The sequence below is a fragment of the Acipenser ruthenus genome, chromosome 16, assembly GCF_902713425.1.
Source record: "Acipenser ruthenus chromosome 16, fAciRut3.2 maternal haplotype, whole genome shotgun sequence".
NCBI classification, from domain to species: domain Eukaryota; kingdom Metazoa; phylum Chordata; class Actinopteri; order Acipenseriformes; family Acipenseridae; genus Acipenser; species Acipenser ruthenus.
Genome location: NC_081204.1, coordinates 2,216,850 through 2,238,874, shown reverse-complemented (window position 1 = coordinate 2,238,874; position 22,025 = coordinate 2,216,850). Strand labels below are relative to the sequence as shown.

The 22,025-nt window shown below is 39.4% G+C and overlaps 1 protein-coding gene across 3 annotated transcripts in view; it reads right to left on the bottom strand.

The window, feature by feature from the left end:
* Positions 1-21,307, bottom strand: part of LOC117412218 (protein bassoon-like) — a 120,491-nt gene extending 99,184 nt beyond the window's left edge. For all 3 annotated transcript variants that reach the window (XM_058988377.1, XM_058988378.1, XM_058988379.1), the window contains exons 1-2: positions 20,994-21,307; positions 7,535-7,967 (exon numbers count right to left, since the gene is read on the bottom strand). In XM_058988377.1, coding sequence (XP_058844360.1) covers positions 7,535-7,967; positions 20,994-21,175 — 615 coding nt within the window. In that variant the 5' untranslated portion in view covers positions 21,176-21,307. The remainder of the gene's footprint in view (positions 1-7,534; positions 7,968-20,993) is intronic.
* Positions 21,308-22,025: the final 718 nt, after the last annotated feature.

Sequence of the window (22,025 nt, the reverse complement as noted above, 5' to 3'; positions counted from 1 at the left end):
CTATTCACATAGTAGTTACTTTGTACATACATGTGTGCTTATACATAATTACAATGTCATGATGCATAGTTACAATGTACTTACTGTGTAAATCTTTTTGCACGATATACCTAAGTACACAATTATATCAGAAAAGGGTTAGGGTTAGAGCGGTTAGGGTTAGGATCATGTCCTGAAAAAAGAGTTATACATAAAATACATTGTAACTATGCATCATGACATTGTAATTATGTGTCAGTACACATGTACTATGTAAATACACAATAATTAGACACGCTTCATGTAGAGTGTTACTGGTTTTATTTACTGGAGATTGCATTTCTGGACGGAGATTACATGGAGTGCACACTAAGGCATAAATTATGTGAAATAGTGTGAGTTATCCTGGGTGATAAAAGGCAGATTGCACAAGATGTTGCTAGTTCTGGACACCAATGAGCCTCTGGGTCTTGTTACTCATAATTCCCTTGTATGAGATTACAGTAAATAAAAAAAGGCATAAGACTACCTGTGCTTTAAAGGCGATGCTATAAATATCCATGCAGCAATTGAATTGAGATTGCTTCTGGCAGATCGAACCGCTTCTTGACGGGAACAAAAAAATAAATATCGGAAAGTCAAACGGCAGAAGACCAAACAAATGGTCATTCTTATTACAGCATCTCCCTATGTGAGTGGTTCTGCTCAGTGCAGTGTTACTGTCTCCAGTAAATCCAAGTGTTTACAGCAGTGTTGGAATTCTGCAGATGGAATTCCGTTTTCTGAATTCATACCAAATTCTGAATCTATAGCTCAATGTGTAGAAGCCTAAACTATGTTTCATTTACATCAAATAATGCATAAATCATTATTCTTACCCATTTCCAAGCCATGTCATTTCCCTTCATTTGCCCCAATACAACTCTACAATCAATAGCACCCTCCCTGTACAGTAAATAGTATTCATATCGACACTTATTCAGCCATGCTTTCTGTACTGCGGGGTCCTGACTCCCTCTATAAATTAGTTATGGAGCTCAATTCAGTTTAAACATGTGTGCAAAAGGTTACCCAGCTTACAAAAGGATTTCAATAAAATAAAAAAGCAGGGGTGATTTATCATAGTTCAAGGAACTGCTTAAGGGAATGCTATACTAAACAGTTACATCTTCAATCCGGACTATAAATGGGAAGTGCAATAAATTAGGCTTCAGATTGATGGATGAAGCTGCTGTGTCTCAAGGCAAGGTGCTACACAAATGCGAATCAGATCCCTTTGCTCCAGAGTGGGTTGATATAGTACAAGTGTCCACTGCTGCCTCCGTTATTGCTGATTTTTACAGGGTAAGGTTCGGCCGGCACCAGCATTCAATCTGCCCGGTCAGCTAAAGAAGTCTCATCAGCTGATAAAGCTGGTTCAAGATGCAGAACTTGCTGCACAAAGCTGACAAAGCCGAGAAAGCACTTTCGGTCCCGTGGCTCATGTAGTGAAGGCACCACCACATTAGAGTTCAGGGTGGTTCATATGATCAGGAGCTTGTTGGGTAGAAACTTTTGACCAAGTCTTGGCTGGGGGCCCACTGCATGGGAGTTTGTACTCCTGCAGGTTGAGGAGGAGAATCGGCTAGGGCTAGTTCAACGGCATCGCTTCACTGACCTCTACTGTCCTGGCAGATACTTCCCAAGCTGGACCCGTTCCCCCAGGATTCAGTATCTTAGTAAAATCTGTTGCTTAGGAGGTGATTGACAGCAGGAACGGAGGTTGCATGACAATTTTCAGCTTATGTATAAACTATCTTTGAATTGATATCACTTGCTGCATTCATGTGCACATTTTGACATACTTTATTTCTCTGTATTGTCATTGGCAGTGACTTTTTATTCTTGATTAAACTAAATCGCTTTCCATGTACACTGCATTTATGGGCTGCATTTAGCAGAGAGCTGCCCTATGCTGATATAAATCATGTTAGTTACTAGGTACATCACAATAAACAGATATCTAAAATAGACTGTTGAGGAACGTGCATGATGTGTCAAGAAGGTTAGAAAGATGGAGAGATGTTTGAATGCAAGAAGGTTGTGTCTATGTTGGCTATGAGTTGTGCCTATGTCTGCATATTCCCCACTTCATACGTTTGCTATGGAGTGGGCAGTTTGCCTGCAAGTTGCCCACAGTGGAAAAAACAGGCCTTTATCTCAACAGGGATAAGAGAGGAATAGAGGAAGTCTAATTTTAAACTAATAGTTTCCTTTACAAGTCAGAATGTTCCTGTTGTGCTGATGCTGGCCCTTGGTCTAGGAGGGATTCTCAGAATCTCACAATTGCAAGGTGTTAATTAGAAAGCTCTGCCCTTAGTCACACTTTTTTTCCCGAACTTTTTGTTGGTTACAGCGTTGGTCTCAAAACATCTGGTTGCATTCCTTCTATGTATCCAAACTTTTTTGGAACCCATTTATTTTAGCTGCAGGTCCATCTCAGTTATCATATGGAACCAGTTCATTTGAAAAACCAACACGTTCTTAGGCGGGTGCATGAAAACAAGCCCAAGGATGGAAATAACACTCCCTTTGCCTAAGCAGTTTGATCCATTCCTGGTTTTACTTTGACTTTGATAAGTCACACCTGAACTTGTTACCTATACAACGTGGCTAATCAAGATTGTATTAAAATCTGGAATGCCTTAAGATTCCCATTTCCTATTGCCTTTAGACACTCAAGGATAATACAGAGCAGGGTCTACACTCAGCCAATACAAAATATCTTTTTCAACACAATCTTGTTTCATAAACCTGCTCCCACCCCTCTGAACCTGTGCCCGAGTGAGCAGGCAAGACAGACGAACCAATCCAAATGCTGAACCTTGGGGGAGGAGTCAGGAACTAATGAAACGTTTCTGATTGAACGGGCTGTGTTTAGCAGCCCATGTTATCAATTCAGAAGGCATTTTGACGGGAAGACCAGGTGCCATACCGATGTGAAACCATAATAACCAGTCATAACCAGGGATATGTTAAGAAAAATATCAAAGCAATCACAATTGTGTTGAAAAAGATATTGCAAGAATACATACAACAGCTTGGAACTAGGGAAAGTAATGCGTTGTGATTTCAACGCTACAGCCTGTTCAGTAACACTGTGAGCCTCACAGCTGCTGCTGTATGTGCTCTCGCTAAGACATTTAAGGTTTGCTGTGAATCGATTAATGCAGTTTACCAAAAGTCACGGGTGTTGGAAGAAAGTGTTGTGGCAATGTGCTGGCCTACAGTACTGTAAGCTGTTCATGATAAGGCTGCCCTAACCGTGCAAGGAACAAAGAAGCATGTTTTAATGCAGCTGTTGTTCAGATAGCTACACCATTCATATATGTCCCCTACCGTTATGAAATATTAAATAGTACAAGTGAAAAAAAGGCTTTTTATGATGCCCTTGACTGGTTTCTGAGCATAACCTGATCTAATGCCTGGATTTTTTTTTTCTTTCACGTTGTGTTACAACTGTGTTTTTTTTTTTCTCCCTCTGTCACCAGCAATAAGATTCTGAAAAGTGGCTGTGGTCAGTCAATTTTACAGATAGAAATTGGACACAATGGTCCGTTTCTCATTGATCTGCGCAGGTTATACAGTACCTAAGCTACTAGGACCAATGTGAAATTATTATTGACCTCTGAGACCTCATCATCTCATAACTGACTCAGCAAGGTGACATACTGGTTAAGCTCACATACAGCCCAGCTACCTCATAAATATATATATATATATATATATATATATATATATATATATATATATATATATATATATATAACCCATTATTAACCTGCAGGGCTTTACATTGTGGTGCTCAATCATATCTAACTCTGCACACATGCTATATGCTGTTGCCAGTCTCAAATATGATTCAAACACCACACTTGTTTCAATGATTACAAATATATTTGAAGTTGTTTTGGGGCTGAGTCTGGAAAGTTCCAGAGATGGAATTTCACAGTTCATTTTCGACTTTCACAACATTGCACAGTTCTCACAGGTGATGTCAGGCAGACAGCTTGGTGGCAAAGTCACTTCAAAAATACACTGGATATAAATAAGCACGCCATGTTTACCTTGAAGCTAAGCAAAGAGCAGAGCTTTGAGATTGAGCATGAGCAGTTTTTCTTTAACAGTCTTAACAATTGTATTGTTTTTTTTATGGTGATAATAAACAGCTACGGATTTAAAATTGTATGGCGTCATAGAAGCATATTGAACGGTTTCCCAGCACGTTGCAATTAAAGCTGTATTAACAAGGTGTATTGCTGCACATGGTATAAAGTGCTTTACACATATCTACACACATTGTTGTAGCACAGTTTCATATCCGTGCTCCTGATGTGCTACTGTATCAAGAACACTGCGATCATTATTTTAATTGCATTGTGTTGTCATTGCTGGTTAAGCTGTGGTCTCCTAATGGTTTTGCTAAAGTTCCTTCTAGGTAATCCTCTGGTTCTAGGATGTTTTTTTTTAAAAACTTTACTGTAAGGGAGTGTTTGGATCTTGCTTGCTTTCGAGTTGCTTGCTTTTGTGTTTAAAGCTGATTGATGAGGCTGACAAACGTTTTAAGGTTTGTTTTAGCGACATGTAGCCACTAAACCACCTGCAATGGCAATTTGCAAGATCACTATCATGGTTAGTAGCCCACCGTGCTTGCCAGTTGAGAACCTCTTAAGACAGAGTTTAGAAGATGCTATTTGTTGATTGTTGGGTAAAACTCTTCAGTTGTATTCAGATGTAATGACTGAGTTCTCTAGGCTCTGTACAGTTTTATAAGAAAATAGTATTATGTATACAATGGTAAAAACTTGCTTTAGATACCTATAAGTATCGTTTGCAAGCACTGTACCTACACCTATATATTTGTGCAAAATATTATATGCAGTAACATTATAAAATCAGTGTGAAATGTCTTGCGCTTTAAATCCAATCTGTATAGGGAATGCATTAAATTCAACCCATAACAGCGGCCCCATTGCTCGGAGCACGACACCAACAAAGACCTGAAAACAGCAGAATAACCTCTGTGAGTGTTATTAAAAGCATGAGGTCACAGCCTCATGCTAACATCTCTGCCTTAAATCTTGCTGCTGTGACTTCCTCTTTCAGGCTGGCTCTGGAGTGATTAGATTGGCCAAGCACTTTAATTCCTCTTGGCTGCATCTTAATATCACACCTCAATGCATAGCAAGGTGAGAAAACCACGGCCACTGCTGACGGTCTAATGGAAGAAATCTTGATATATCTCAGCCATACAGCATGCTGAATATGGTGACCTGGAAATATGGATGCAATGGTTTTTGTTAGATACTAGCTGTATTGTAAACCTCAACAGACATTGAGGTTTACAGGATTTTGGACAGAACTGCAATGTTTTTAAAATGGTTGATGTGTGATATTTAAAAAATCTACAGAAGACATTAGGCGATTACACCACCCACGTAGATATTCAAAATTTGACAAGATGAGTCATTCTGACATTTAATTAAAGCACATTATCAAGCTAAGATGAACCTAGCAAAATAATGAAAGTGTCATTGAGGTTCATCCATTTCTCACTCGTTTTTGGTGTCTAATTCGTGTGGACTTCAACACTTAACAAGGAACATTGTGTGTTTCTCCAACTGCTGATTTTTTTTTTACTGAATTTTACAGCCAATTAGCAATCACATGTCTGCATGCCAATAGCTTACTTGCTTCAAAGAACACATTTGTCTGTTTACTTCATTCTCTTTTGGCAATTTCAAAAGAGTTTGGTCACACCCCCAGTTTTACTGCAGTGTGATGGGGTGCCCACCCCTTGTGTGTATTTTATTTACATATATATATATATATATATATATATATATATATATATATATATATATATATATATATATATATATATATATATATATATATATATATCTTATTATTATTATTATTATTATATGTATATTGTGTGTGTCTACAGGGGGACAAAACCGTCAGTCATTTTTGTTTGAAACCAGAAAAAAGCCGGTCTCGTAAAATGTGGTTGGCATGGATGGGGTGGGAATGTGGTCATTGTTTAATAGGTAATTAAGGCTCCAGCCACAGTATAAAAGACCCACTCTGGGCTCAGAGCTGCAAAGACAGTTGTGAGGAGAATTAAAGAGATTAATTATTATTATTATTATTTGTTTATTTAGCAGACGCCTTTATCCAAGGCGACTTACAGAGACTAGGGTGTGTGAACTATGCATCAGCTGCAGAGTCACTTACAATTACGTCTCACACGAAAGACGGAGCACTAGGAGGTTAAGTTAAGTGACTTGCTCAGGGTCAGTGGCTGGGGTGGGATTTGAACCGGGCACCTCCTGGTTAAGAATGAATGCTACCAGCCAGCGAACAAGGTACTCATTGTTATAGAATAGATTTATAGTTTTGTGTTTGTTTTACTTTGGCCTGTGTGCCCTTTTGTTTATTGTGCGTTTTCTTTGTTTTATTATTTAATAAAGATGCGGCTGTGTCCGTTTTAGCCTCGTCTCATTTGTGTTTATACTGCTTCCTGAACCTGACGTCACCACCCACATGCACCACTCCAGCCATCCGTGACATGCAGCCACAGAAACGCAAGTTTCTTTGCCTCTTGAAAACCTGTTTACAGTCCCACTAATACCTTAACAGCAGAAGAACATAAAAATAACACAACACACATAATAGAGTATTAAACGAGTAAAATGCAGAGGATGGAAATGAGTCACACTCTCATACTAGAATGCAGATATTTAGTTGGTTCCTGAAAGCATAAACTGGCAACTGCCCTCTGGCACACAGAACTAATTTGATCGTTAAGCCACTACATGCACAACTCTTGTTTCCACCAATAAAAACGTCCTTGATATATTGGCTATGCCTTCTAATGCTGCTGGAGGTTCGTGCTTGTTTTTACGTTTTATGTAAATTGTAATATTGTACAGCATTCCTGCTGCTACTGTAGCCATAAACTGTGTTGTTATCATTTCACTGTGCTAACATTTCCACACAAAATAAAGGTTCAGGTTTTTGGCCTATCTTTATCTGGCTCTTGGGTGCTGCACTGCAGATAAGGCCATCTGTACAACTGCCTTCACGTCAATATTCCTAATTGCTCTTCCTCTGCCAGCTTTATAAGGACTGAAGCTTTATGTTCTTGTAATAAAACACTGCCAACAGCTATAGGGTACAGTAGATGGGATGCCATTAGGGACAGAAAAGTGAGCCCCTTGCCTGGTAGTTGATGTTCCCTTGTTAAACAACTGAAAGGATAAATAAACCTTTTTTGTAGCTGTTTATTTGACAGGCAGAAAGAGAACTAGATAGGCAGACAGACGGTGTCTAATATTATTTGTCTATTTTGTAAAATCTTAGTTTTCTTCCAGGAAAATAAAATGTAGTGATTTGACACTGGAACAAAAACACATTCAAATTGTCCTATTTGTGTGCCTGCCTTTTCTAAACTCATCACCTGCTAAACCAAAGAGAAGGACTGACATCTTTACAGTGAATGAGCACCTACCTCAGTGAGGTGTGGGTTGGGGTTGAACCCACACTGGTTGCACACTGTGGAGCGGCACTGGGTACAGGTGTTGAAGTTTGGCTGGTTGTGGGGGGCTGTCAGATCGGTGGTTTTGCAGAGGGGACACACCTTGCTGCTGGGCATCGGGGCGATCTGGGGCACAGAGTAGGGTGATGTGGGCGTGGTGCAGGGCGAGACCGAGGGTGACTTCCCTGACCTCACGCTGGTGTCCACGTGGAGGGAGTGATGGGACCCCTGTCCTTGCCCCTGACCTTGCCCTGGCCCCTGGGTCTTCTGTTCTCTGGGGCTATCATGGGCAGCTAGCCGATAGGGCTCGGCACGCCCTCCACCCCCTGTTCTGCTGTCAGCATAGCCAACTTGAGACGATGGTTTTGGACCGGCCGGGTTAATTTGGTTGGGTCTCCCCGACAGGCTGAAAAAGGAACATAAGAAAAAGAACTAGTTATGACTGTGCCCCAATTGGGCCAAACTGTTTAAAGACTGCAAGACAGAGCTATCCCGTTGTCGGTTGAATTTTTTTTTTCTGACCTATGACCTCTGAGCTGTCAGATACCTAGGGGGCAACACTAACAACAAGGGTAACATATGAAGTGGGGCAGAGAGATTATTTAATAGGATCCCAGTAGAGTACCTTTCTCACAGGGACCACTAACTGAGCAAATTGGGGATTGAGGCAGGAAGGAAAATTGGACTGTGGCAGGGCAGGACCCCTGCACATGAAGATGTTTTTTTGTGTAGATGTATATTGTAAATAGTGTGTGTTTTTTATAATTGTTGTAAATAATTAATGAAGTATCTGACACTCCTAGGAAAGCCTGCCTGCTGTGTGTGATTGCCAGCTGTGGATAATCAGCAGGTAGGTCCCGTTTATTCACCTCAGGACTGCTGCAACGCAAAAGATAACGGGCTGAATATCGTCCACGCTACCTGGACATGGAGACCTGGCTGTGTAATCCTGATCGTCGTGAGAGTGACCTGGGATCAGAACCGCCGATGGCACTGCTAGTAATCGGGTTTGTTTATAATTGGGAGTGGGGTCCTTGAACACTGCAGGCAGGCTAGGGAACCACACAGGATGGTTAGTGGATTAATAACATCAGCCGGAGGCACAACTGCAGCAACAAAGATTGTTGTGAGTTTATTTGAGAGCACAGGATAAAACAGGATCCAGTTAGAATAAACCATTACATTATATCCTTACTTAATGCTTTCACACATCAGACACAGTCCCCACTTCCAGGTGTTATCTTTCACGTTACACCCACAGGGGCTGAAGCATTCTGTCCTGCATACAGTCATTCAAAAGGGGTGGAGATGAAACACATAGATACTTAAATGGGCTGCATCCTGCTACTGCAGAATCATTAGAAAATGTCCATTGAGTTTTAGTTGGCTTGGTAGCGTGAACCTCTTACAAAATGGGTGCAGAGCTTCTTTCTCACTTGTAGTTAACCCTAATAAAGACAGCGTGAACTGGCCTCTCTCTGACACTTGTATTTACCCCCAATATAATAAAAGGTCCTCATCGTTCAAAGGGGATTTACAGGATAAGGTGTCCCGTCACATCCAACGTCAGTATAAAAACGCTGAACTGTCAAAGGAATTGTTGCCTTAGAGAAAAGGATTTTAAAATCTGAAGAAACAGCTTTTCGACTAACCTGTTGTCATCCCATTGTTTTTATCCTGTAACTCCTTGCGTTTGACTGCCAGGTTTTCAAAGAGCCGTCAGAGACAAGCACAGACTTTTATTCTATTCTGTTCTTTTTCACGATTTCTCAGGTGCTTTAAACTGTGCCATGCTATGATATCGGAATGCTAATTCACAATTAGATTTGCACCAGAGACTATAGCAATGATTAGAAAAAAAGAGCAGTCAAGGCTTGCAAAACCAGATCTAATCCAAAGGTGAGCTCTTGAGCAAAACCTCACCTCCCATCCCATATTTAAAGGCGTCATATACTCCAGGTATCAACCGTTACACAGTACATTATAAGAATTTGTAATCGTCTACAATAATGTGATACAACAGAAGTGTATCCAAGTTGGTATTTGGAAGCTCTCTTTACATCCAAGAACACAGATACTGGTGTTGTCATATGATGCCCTTACACATACTGTAGCTGTACAGGGGTTGGGTGAAAAATGACTGTATGTGTTCCATTTGTTCTGACCATTGTCTACTAACCTGCCTCCAATTCCTGCTGGGAAGTTAAGGATGGAAATATGCAGCCTGTTGTCATGAATTACAGACATCACTTTTGAGAAAGATCCTCTTGAAACATCAGTCATTACAGTCAGCACCTGGCAAACCTGGTTCCCAGTATCTTTGTCTATTGCGACCGAAACTGACTTGCAACAGGGACATGCAGCTATATTTCAGAATGTGAGAGGAGAATTCCAATTCCAAAACAAATGAATCCGTCATGTGAAGGACAGCCCATTTACTCAAAAGTGTATGCTAGCTAATCAGAGGTGCTTCCAATTTCTTGACAACTAATCTCGTACGCCTCCCTAATTACTGCTCCACAGTGCTAGCGGACAATCCCAAGTTCTGGAGAGAAAAACAGAAACACCAAAAGGATGCGAAGACCCACAATATATTACCCGTCTGTACATAACTTTAAAACACTCAATCATAAACGGAAATGTCTGTCTACCGTACCGAAACAAATTGCAAACGCAACTTCTGCAGCTGAAAAGACTACTGTAGTGCTGACTTTTCATTTTTCAGTTCTGTACGTGCACTGCAATTGCTCTGTGCAAAAAGGACCTAATGGATAATGTGCATAGTAACCGACCAGTTTGTTATGCATCCAATATCCGGGAACTGTTTAGTTGTGAGAGCAAGCCAGAGCTAACCTTCCCAGACACTCAATTTAGCCGCGTTTATAAAGTAGTTTATGTTTTGATAGACCTTATATCAGCAGCTTGCAAGAAACTGATTCATATTAAAAACTGTTTAAGCAGCAAATAAATTGATTGCTGAAAGCAATTAATGATTTTTCTTGTCCGCCCCCAGTACTGTTAGACTCATATATGCTATCTTGCTCACCGTTTTCAATTTGTTCCCAGATTATTCTTTAAAATATTCCATTAAATTGCCTTCAGAGCCTAATTGTTGGTTTCAGTCATGAATAGCATAAGTAAAACTGTAAATGACTCACTCTAGATGCTGCAGAAAACAAATCAATAATAGTAAATGTCTTTTTTTGGTTGCGTGTCCTTAAATTTCTCTGAAATTCAACATTAAACTAAGAAAAAGGCTAAAGGGTGGGAGAGAGAGGTCCAAACTAAAAATGCCCGTGATTAAAATAAGGTGAAGGTTCAGGGAATGAGACCAGATAAAAACAACTTCAATACAACTGCTGCACATTTGAACTATCACTGTAATATCACTGTAATATTACTGTTATAAAATGTACAAGGGCATAGCCACTGGGCACACCCTCAGTGCATTCAACACTGTGCTAGTCGATACATGGATTCAGTGCTTGGATAATGTTGTGTACTCATTGGCGCTTTTCCACTGCAGTCATGGTCATGACCAATCAGTTACCAGCAGCTTCTGAGTGCACACAGGCATGTGTTTGTCAATCCTAAGACTTGAGACTCTGCATGAAGTCCAGCATATTCATGTTTGTTTCATGCAAAAGTAACTCTGATCTGGACCCAATTGGTGACTGATCAACGACGTAGAGAGTGTACCAGTAGCAGTGTCAAGCTACAGCATTCAGAAAGAGGCCTCATTCCTTTCTTTCTGTGTTCCCTATGTGACTTACAAGAGGTTAATAATGAAAGGAAGGGGCCCTTTTTGAGCACCTAAGCTTTCATGAATACTGCGAAATCAGTTGCTTTATTGATCAGTCACTAAGGAGATGAGAATTCAAGTTTAAAAAATAGTTTGGCTTGAAAAAAAACATTCATATACAGTATTGAGCTTTATGTCTGGCAAAATCGATTTGCAGATGTTATTTTTTAATGACCTTTTAATTTCTAGGAAGAAATCTTTTAATAAGAAGGTCAAATCACTGTTGCAGGTAAAACGCCAGCATGATTAACAAAGAGTAAAAAGTGTTAGCAACATAACAATTATAAAACTAATTTGCACAGCTTTGCAGATGCCAATGCACTTAAAGGTTATTTTTATAATGGAGAATTTACTGCAAATATATTAAATTATAAATGAAGATAGACAAGAAAACATGATCAGAGTTTCTTGATAAGCACTATTTAAGATAATTGATTAGCTATTCCATTGCACACAGTATAATTCATATATATATATATATATATATATATATATATATATATATATATATATATATATATATATATATATATGAACACCTGGTTCATTCATCACGATCCTCAACCCTGAATGAATATCAGAACTCCAGAAATTTGAGTTTGTGCAGTACCAGAAAGAACTGCTCTATTCACTTTCTCTGACATATACAAAAATAAAAGCTTTTTTTTTATCTTGTGGCCAGATATTACAACTGCACTATTTCTCATACATGAATCCTCTTTCTTTTAGAATAAGACATCTGAAATACCAATCATTTATAGCAACCCCTGGCAGGCAACATATGAGATGAGAGAAACCACAACCACTGCATGTCAGCATCACCTGCACCAATACTAAGCAGGGTGTGACGACTACAAATGTATACTATAATCACCCCCCTCCCACTGCTTATAGAAAAGTGCCTACTCCCCCCACTGCTGATGATCTGGAAGCACAGCTTTGCATCACATGCCTGAGTCCTCTCAGGAGGAGAAGATGCTTGACGGCACCTATACTGTATGTACGCCTAAATCAGCATTTCTTTCTTCCCTTTCTGAATATTTCTCCAATCCCACTGTGCTTATTCAGTGAAAAACCTGTACTGACCCTTTGTGCAGGCACGTGCTTCAGCGCAGGTTTATTGGAATTCCAAGCACACTGAAGGAGGTTGTCAGGGTTATGCTTCAAGGTTATACATTTCCTTGGGCTGCAATCTGCACAGCGCCTCCGTTTTATGAACTCAAGCTCAGAATTCCATCGCCTGCGTGGACTTATAAAGACCTCTTTAAGGCTATTTGCTTGATTTACAATACAAGCGCATTTAAATGAAAAACATGCACTCTTTCCTCATCACAGCATGCTGTCCTTCACGTTGCAGTGCTTTCTGAAAAGGCTGTGTGTGTGTGTGTGTGTGTGTGTGTGCATGCGTGTGTGTGTGTATCCACATAACAGTGTTTTATGTGCAGAAAGGCTTCTCTGCTCCATCTACTTTAAGTGCAAGCTGCTCTTTCCCAGATGATCAATGAAAGAGGTGCTAAACTACTATACTGTGTGATTCTAATTATTTGGGTAGATATTTTAGTCTACGGCATGTGCAACATACGCAAAAAGCACAATTACAGTATCCAATTGCTTTCAATTCCATTTGCCTCCTGTAAATATGTTATTAAATCTGTACTGCAAATTAAGAATCCAATACCATGCTCCCAGAAGAAGAGGGTGTGGCCACCTTGGACCAACATACTAAGTGCTGCTGAGCATATAGAGCTGCTGCCGGATTGTGCGAGACCACCCCCAATAAACTAATGCCACTTGTAACAAGCCGGGTACAAACGCATTGTTATCCATGCAACAAAAATAAATATCAGCAGCATGTTCAAATCTGTTAGAATTTCCACAATACACAGCTTCTACAGTGTGGTGTGGTGATTTACACAGCTGCTATGTTGCAGTGGTTATATACAGCGTTATCGAGTATCTAAATCTGCCATCGAGGAGTGGACACTGAAGATTTCCTAACGTCAGTCTCCCTGGTTAATGAGTGAAGAGAGGTTCTGGTCACTCTCTTATGTAGGCAATTAGCTATGACCCTTCCCATTTCCAGGCAATTATTGCACGAAGACAAGCTAATATATTCAGCTCCCCTGATAATTCCTCAGTTTCATTGGTGTAATGCGGCTTGAATTTGCAATGCTCTTTTTCAATCCTTCAATTGGTCATCATCAGTTACAGATGCTCTTCTCCTTTGCTGCACTTGTTCATTGTCGTTTCGATTGTATTGGGGCTGTGTTATAGGGCCCTATTTACCATGCCTTCTGAGTTTTTTAATGAATGATTTCCTGTGTCTGTTTTTATAGTAAAATACATTACAGTGTTAAACTGTTAAAAGTCATATAAAATGATGTTTCTTGCCAATTTGATTTCAACAGTTCTTAGCATACAGAACAACGTACATCGACTGAACAGTTTATTTTCCCAATTTGTACTTTGTATCCTTTTTTTTTTGTTTTAAAGACACAATACTGAAAGAAATAAAAATCCATATACTTTAATGGTGCCCAAATCCATACACATACCGAAAAGGATTTCTTTGTTAAGTTTTAAAACATTGGGCTATATTTTCAAAGCGTTTCTTCTTTTTCTTGAATGAACTCCTATTTTTTGAAAGAAGAAAAAAAAACATGTGAATACTACAAAATGAAAAACAAAACCCCTTGAGAGCGCTGAAGAGAGCTTGAAATAGATGACTTAGTTGCTTGGGTTCTAGTTTTGTAAAATGAACATGTGTTTTAGCTCTCTCAAAAAATAGCAGTTAATTAAAGATTGGAGTAAAGGCTTTGAAAATATGGCCCGTTACATCTAGAATGGCAATAATAACAGCAATTACAGGGGAAACTATATCACTGGTGGCAAGGGTATAAGGGAGGCTTCCATTCAACATTATTATTATTATTATTATTTATTTCTTAGCAGACACCCTTATCCAGGTCGACTTACAATTGTTACAAGGTATCACATTATACATTATTTCACATTACATACAATTACCCATTTATACAGTTGGGTGTTTACTGGAGCAATCTAGGTAAAGTACCTTGCTCAAGGGTACAGCAGCAGTGTCCCCCACTGGGGATTGAACCCACAACCCTCCGGTCAAGAGTCCAGAGCCCTAACCACTACTCCACACTGCTGCCCGTATGAACTTGCGCATGGAATGGTGATGGAACCTGGAATGGGTGTTCCATGTACATGCAATGGGTTGTGTGTATTGCTGACCTACTTTTCCATGGTATGGTGAGAAAGATGTGGCTGCATTTAAGTGGTTGCTTAGAGACTGATGCACACAGTGTTTGAAAAGCTGTTTAAGATTGTGCAAGGATAAAGGGTTCTGTAATAATGCAGGTTCCATTCCATTCTGTAACCTCTGAGAAAATCAACCACAGCTACTGCTTGTCAGTGCCTCCTTCCTGTTCTACATAATGTAAGATCCCGATCACATGTTCCAGATCTGCAATCGCTGGGGAATCAAACACACTCGTCATCACTGAAGAAGGTTGAGGCAACATACTGCACTCTCATCAGATGGAATAATTACCTCCCAAAGGCTGAAAGTTCATGGATAAGGGGAGTGGTGGGGGACACTAATGTAAAGCTATGTTAAATAGACGCCTGGCATGAAATACGTTCAGAAGATACAATTATTAACATTATTTTTTTCAAAATGTGTAAATCTGTAATTATGAAATTTGTATGTTCGCTACTAAATGTTGTGCTAAATACATCATATCAGCAAACCCTTGCAAAATGACCCATTAAAACCTGTCTAAAGGCTCCTACTGAGGACAGCGATGCTATAAAATTGAATAATAAACAGAAGGACACACAGCGTACAATTCACCTTCCTGTAGCGTGCATGTTTATTTTCAGTGTTTATTATGAATTTGCAAATGGTTTGAGACATCTTCTATTGCAGCTCGATTATTTACTGATAAATAATAAAAAAAACATGAACTACTGTAAAACGGAACTGACTTGAAATGTAATTAATTCAGGGGTTTTAAAAGATATTTTAAGAAGTTTTATTTTTGCTGCTTATGCATTTCATCACGACTAATCTTTTTTTTTTCTTTGCCAGTATTGCATAATAGTAAAGAAACCATTACAAAAAATAAAATGGTTGACAAAAGATATTTTTTCCATTACGCTCAGTTCCACTGAGTTTATCTCAAAGAAAAGATCAATGAAATGGAAACGGAGACAAACACAGAATTCTTCATTCAGTCATTGTTATTGTTAAAATGTGCGCTTGTCTCATTTTCCTTTTAATTGTGCGAACCAGAAAGAAGGAATCTGTACCAGTGCTGGGTTTAGTTTAAAATCATGGCAGCACAGAAAACAGCATATAATCAGGGACACTGTGTTGAAGGAGTCTGTGAATGAAACACACAACGATACCAACAGCCTGTGGACACTTCTATAGTATGAACAAATCATCTCATAGAGTTACTGACAGTGCATGCCTAGTAATGTGTTTCACATGAATCGATAGGACAGTAGACCAACGATGCCATTTTTTTCATGCAATTTTTAACAAAGGGATTAATTAGTAGCTGAGAAATTCTGAATGAGATAATGAGAGTCGGCAATCCAAATAGCTTTACGTTGGAATTAATTATTGTTGAATTATAATGATTTGCCTGCTTTTCTTGTAGTACTGCTATGCAAATACGTTGAATGGGAAGAGCTTATGTATCTTACAAGGCACATCGTTGGGGGATTTAGACTAAAGAAGTCTCCAAATATAGCAGCTATACAACCGCCACACTAGAATAATGTACTTCCCACACTGGTCAATTCTTGGGAGTTAAAAATAAAGGCTCTACAAAGCACCTACGTATTCTGTTAAGTCACTTTATTAACTTGAAGATCTAAGACAACCATAAAGAAGTATGAATAATATTCATGAGGTGATACTAAGGATATTAGTGGTGCTTTAATGTTTTTAAAAACCATGACAGAATCCTGTTGGTCTGAAAGCCGCAGAGCTTTGCTTTCTGTTACATAATGAACTGAATACCTCCAGTATGTCTCCCTGCCTTGCGGGTGAACTGTAGCTATTGCAATTGCAAAGCTTGTTGCTGTTGATACAGAAGGGGATATGCAGATTGGAGACATTTTACTGGACATACGACAGTGTGTACAACCCTCTAGATGATTGATGATCTCGGACACAGGAAACAAAAATATCAAAACGTGCGCGAGAGGCAGCACCAGAGAGTAGCAACAATGTTATAAAAGTCACGGGCTAGCACATTAATCTGCACACTGTCGGCAGATGTCAGCACACAGCGTCAGTATTTTGTACATTTTACTGTCGGTCATCATCATCTCCAGAGCCGTGCTGTGAATGAGGTTTTGAGACTTAGCAAGCTATCTTAGTAAATCATTTTAAATGTGCAAATAACCACATTACTCAGAAGATCTTTTCTTTCCAGAGCCTATTACAGTGACATTTTTTGACATGGATAGTTTGACACCAGCTCTGCTTATCAAAAATAAAATCTCTTACTTACTGGTGCCGCTGGAGTGATGGCATGCTTTCAGCTGTTAAACTCAGTGAAGCAGGCTTCTTACCCATTACCACTTGTGCTTTTGTTTGCTCTTTTACCCCTATTTGAATATGCGTTCTGTCAAAAATAAATCTTGCATGGTTGTTAACATTTCAATTAATTATTAAGAAACTGTAAAACATGTTTTTGTGAACCAGTATGTGCCTACATCTTCAATTCAGTGTCCTGCACAAATATTTCCATAGCCATAGCCCTGGAGTGAGTCATAGAGGACCTGTTTGCGGCAATCCAACCCAACATGTGTGCTGCTGCACCTGTAAAACTGATAGAGGCAACAGGCATAAAACAAATCTAAATCTGCACTCACTCTGCAGTGAAATAGAGCTGAAAGGGGTTTTAAATTGAGATTTTCATAGAAAGGTCATATAAATAATTGTATTGGTAAAATATGAATGATTTATACGGGACAGGTCATTACATAGGACAGGCAATTAGCGGCTCTGTTTACATTTCGTTAGACACCACCACCCCCAAGTACAAAGGTCATCTGTAGATTGAAAATTGGCAGACAACTTAAAGAAGGCGGTGAATCCCAATGTGCAATTTTTAATTAAGGTATCTAACAGTTTAATTAACAATTACCAGTTGGAATCAAAACTACTCAATGGGCAAAGCCAATGGAATGAAGTGACACTCTGCACTGATACCTTGATACTGAAGGGTTAGGGTTACACATACTCGCTCATACAGTACTTAGCAAGCTGAGCAACACGGGCACATTCATGAGCATGCACCCCCGTGAAAACAATACAGCAGAACCTCAACATATGTATACAGATCTAGGTGGTGCTGGTGCTGCAAGGAGAGCTAACAGCAAGTAATGAGTTTATTACATAACAATAAAAAACACACACGCTATGTTCTGTATTGCTTTAAAGAGAGGACAGATGCAGGCAGTTTGGCCTCTGGAGGCCAGTAACTCAGTTATCCAGTGCAAATAGCTAAGAGTTACAAGATTCTGGTTTTGAATGCTTGCCTCAAGCACCAAGGCCCTCTGTGACCTCAAGAAGGGATCCATCACTCCATCCTCCCTGTGCTTCTGCCCCAGCTGCAGAACTGAGTAAAAGCACACCCCCACTGAAAATGAAAGACTGTTATTTTACACAGTAACTGTGTTGTCGGTTTTGCTAACCAAGCGTTTCATGAAGGCACTGAGGTCACCTCTGTCTGTTTGTATTAAAGATCTCATACAACTAGTTCAAAGAAGAGCAACGGGGAACTACTTTATTGTAAGTAGGCAAATGTTGTGACAGGAAGTATTTACCAATGTCTTCCTTCATTTAAAAAAGGATTGATGCACAGTGGGTTAGGGAGAAGTAAATTCCTCCATAAATAATATTTGATAATAAGAAGGGAGTGGTGTATAGGAGGTCCAGTTGATTTGACATCGGCCTGTCTCCACTGGGGACGAGATTTGAATGTAGTCTATAGCCAGTGAATGGGTCATTCTTACAGTCTTCACTACAGAGCATAGTGGACTTGGAATAACATGATGAATGTTCTGTATTTACCAGAGGATGGCCCTCCAGGTCAGGGTTAAGATTAATCATAATGGCTGTCATGCCATGCAGGAGAACATTACACAACATCACACAACATCACGCACTGTTTGACATTGTGTTTCTTTTGAACAGAATGCATAATGGACTGAATAATGGTGGTGGACCTCGGCAAGCCTAATTCTTAGTGCAGCAGTCAGAGCCTTGAGGTACTAGACATAAAAGGAGCTATAGAAATGTATGTTGTATCGCACCGTACTGCTACAAACCTTTCTAATCACCTCATCTCAATACTGTTTTAATTAGTTTCCCAATGCAGACTGCTGCAACAGAATGAAAGACTCTGCCTTGGGTACAGTAGTGATTTTCACAATTGTAACGGCAATCTGCAATCAAGAGGCCGACTGTCACAGACTGTCGAATGTCAACAATACTGTAGGTTTCCTCCCTTTCTTTATCAGAAGCCTCTGCTAAAAAGAGGGAAGGTTTAGTAATTATGACAGTGACCGCTTATTTGTCTGGCTATGCATTAACTATGGAATATATGTTGGAGGTCAATACTATTCTGATAAATGGCCAATAAACACAAAACCACTGGATTCATGACACCTTGTCAACCCTCCTTCATGACAGCTCAGAAAGCAAATCCACTGGCTGCAATGCCTTTCTGATAGTGCTGCTGTGAATGTGTGTAAGAGGCTCTGAGAAAAGCAGTGTAACTGTAGGCTAAAACATCATCATTCAATGCCTTGCACTGCTAACAGTAAAACACCTTCTAAGATCTTACTCCAATAGCATTACATACGCCTAGCCTGACATCTCTGTCAATCCATTATGTACCAAATTAATTTTCCTTTGAAAAAATCAGAACACACACTGTATTTATGTAATTGCATACATTCCAAATCAATCTTTCTTCACAGAAGAAAAAGAAGTGAAATGTTATGCTGGCTATGAAGATCAGCACATAGAAAATGGAGATGTATCATCACTGTGGGAAAACACCCAAGATATTTAAGCTTCAGGTTCTTATTTTATATTAAGGGGTCATAAAAAATTACAAAGTAGCTTATAGTACAAACTAGCCAATAGTACTTAATGGGTTAATGTAACGTGTCACAGTGTATGCTTTCCTTCCGTTTCATTGATATTCCTACAATCACAGCATTTTAAAAGACTAAAGGCCTTTTTTAAATTCATTTTTTCTTTTTACTTTTTGCTATTTTACAGAGCCGTTTTGTCATTAAATATTAATATAAATGTCTCTCTAGGTGAGGACAGTATGCTCCATTATCAGAAACACACTACAGTCTGCTTTTAACGCCTTATATTTATCTATACTAGAAATGAATGGGCTCTTGAGGTCGTCTTCCACAAATCGTGTAACAACCAACCGCGAGCATCCATTCACTGCACTGAGCACTGTATTGACACTGCACTATACAGGGTATGGCATACGAGAGGAGACAGACTCCTCGGTTGACATTTGTTTATGCAGCTTGTATAGTAAAAATCAGGAACGCCACGGAAGTAAATCGGTATTAAAAAGACAGAATTTTAATTGAATGTGTAGTAACGCTTTGTAGCAAGGCGTGTTCTGTTTACGCTACTACAAAACAACAACCTGAATTACTCTTAAATAAATAAGCACGCGTTTCAAAATGCACAGGCGTTTAATGTCAGAATTTCATAATAATTAATTTCTAAGACATTTGTTAACTTCCACTTTCCCGTTTAAATAACCAAGTATAATGTTTTTAAAACTGTTCCGTTTTAAAGACTGTTATACAGTACACAATGCTGTGCTGTAATTATGTTTTTGTTTTTTTTTTGACCGAAACGCATTCACGAAATCCGAAAAGCAATTCGTACTCAAAATGCAAAATGCAGAAATAGTATTGCTTCTCAAAGAAATAGGGTACTTTCAACTACTCATCACCCTATAAGACTGCTTGTAACAATTTCCTGCACTCCGGTAAACGAGTTAACCTATTAATTGCAGTGAATAAACAGATTACAAATCATAAATGCATTAAAAAAAAAAGTATTATTAAAATTGGAATAAATATATCTGGTTCCAATTGAAAATTATAAATATCCCATTGAAAATGTTCAATGAATAATGAATGACAGCACAGCCTGCCTCGTAAAACCAGGCTTCTCGTGCACAGTAGAACACACCAATGTCGATACATAAACAGATGCATCCTAGAATTGCAATTGGGTTACTAGGTTTCAATACAGAACCAAAGTCAACCCAGAGAAATTTAATCACCGCCACGCAACCGTAGAATTACTACATTAAAAAAAGAAACAGAAAATACATATTTTTTTTCTCCACACACACACACACACACACACACACACACACACACACACACACACACACATAACATATTCTGTACAAAATTCATGTTTCAAAGTCTTTAACAGCGAATAAAATCGTCAGAATAAAAGTGCAATCTGGAGTTCGTATATAATACTTTTTGTCAGGAAATGGAATGCAATGTCCTCTACTTTACCTGTTAATCCCTGCCGTGGGTCCGGCCGCCGCTCCACCCCCGACTGCAGCTCCATTGCTGGGCTTGATGAGCTGTCCAGAGCCCGCTGGTGCTGAAATGGAACCCGGAGCTCCTGCCGTTGAGATGCCAGAGCCTGGATCCCCGGGTTGCCCTCCACCCTCCAGGCTGGCTTCGTTCCCCATGGTCTCGGTTAATAGAGACAATGAGTATTAGAGTATATTTTTTAACAGTATTTTATACAAAAAAATAAAAAAAAATAACAGAGCGAGAACTCAACGGTGCTCCTCTTCCGCCATCATCACCTACAAACCAGCAACCCGCACGGATCAAACGCGCAGGCACGAACCCCGACGCTGACGCTAAGGGGCACCAGAAACACGGAGCACGGGCGCGTCCACGCGATGGGGGAGCGCGCGTGTGTACTCCGTGCTCGGTGACGAGTACAGGGTACGCGCCCTGAGAAACACCCCATTCTTTCTCTCGCCTGGTTGGATAGAAGCGTGTAGAGTGAAAACAACAGTGCTGAATATTGCTGTAGACTAGTTCGTTGGGCTTCAATTAAATGCATAAGATTGTACCTCATGTTTATTAAATCAAGCATTGTGAAGCTGCTTTGATTAATCTCCAGGCAAGCACAGAGCATTTCATTTACAAGTTTTACAAGCAACTGTACTGTCAAAATGGAAGAAGAAGAAGAAGAAGAAGAAGAAGAAGAAGAAGAAGAAGAAGAAGAAGACGACCCTGAACAAAGGCACACACACACACACACACACACACACACACATATATGGAGGCATAAACATACAAGTGCACAAAAGCAAATACACATAAACCTATTTACATATGTTTGAATACACCTAAAACTAAACATGATCTGTGTACAGAGACATAATCATTTTGAACTTACAAATCTATGGCATGCTAAGAGTCAGAAATCAAATCCCATTTCTAAGAGTCCATGGTTATTAATAACAATCTAATCGTAAGACCAGGGTTTGTTATGAAGATGAAGAACTCTCAGATTGCTTGATT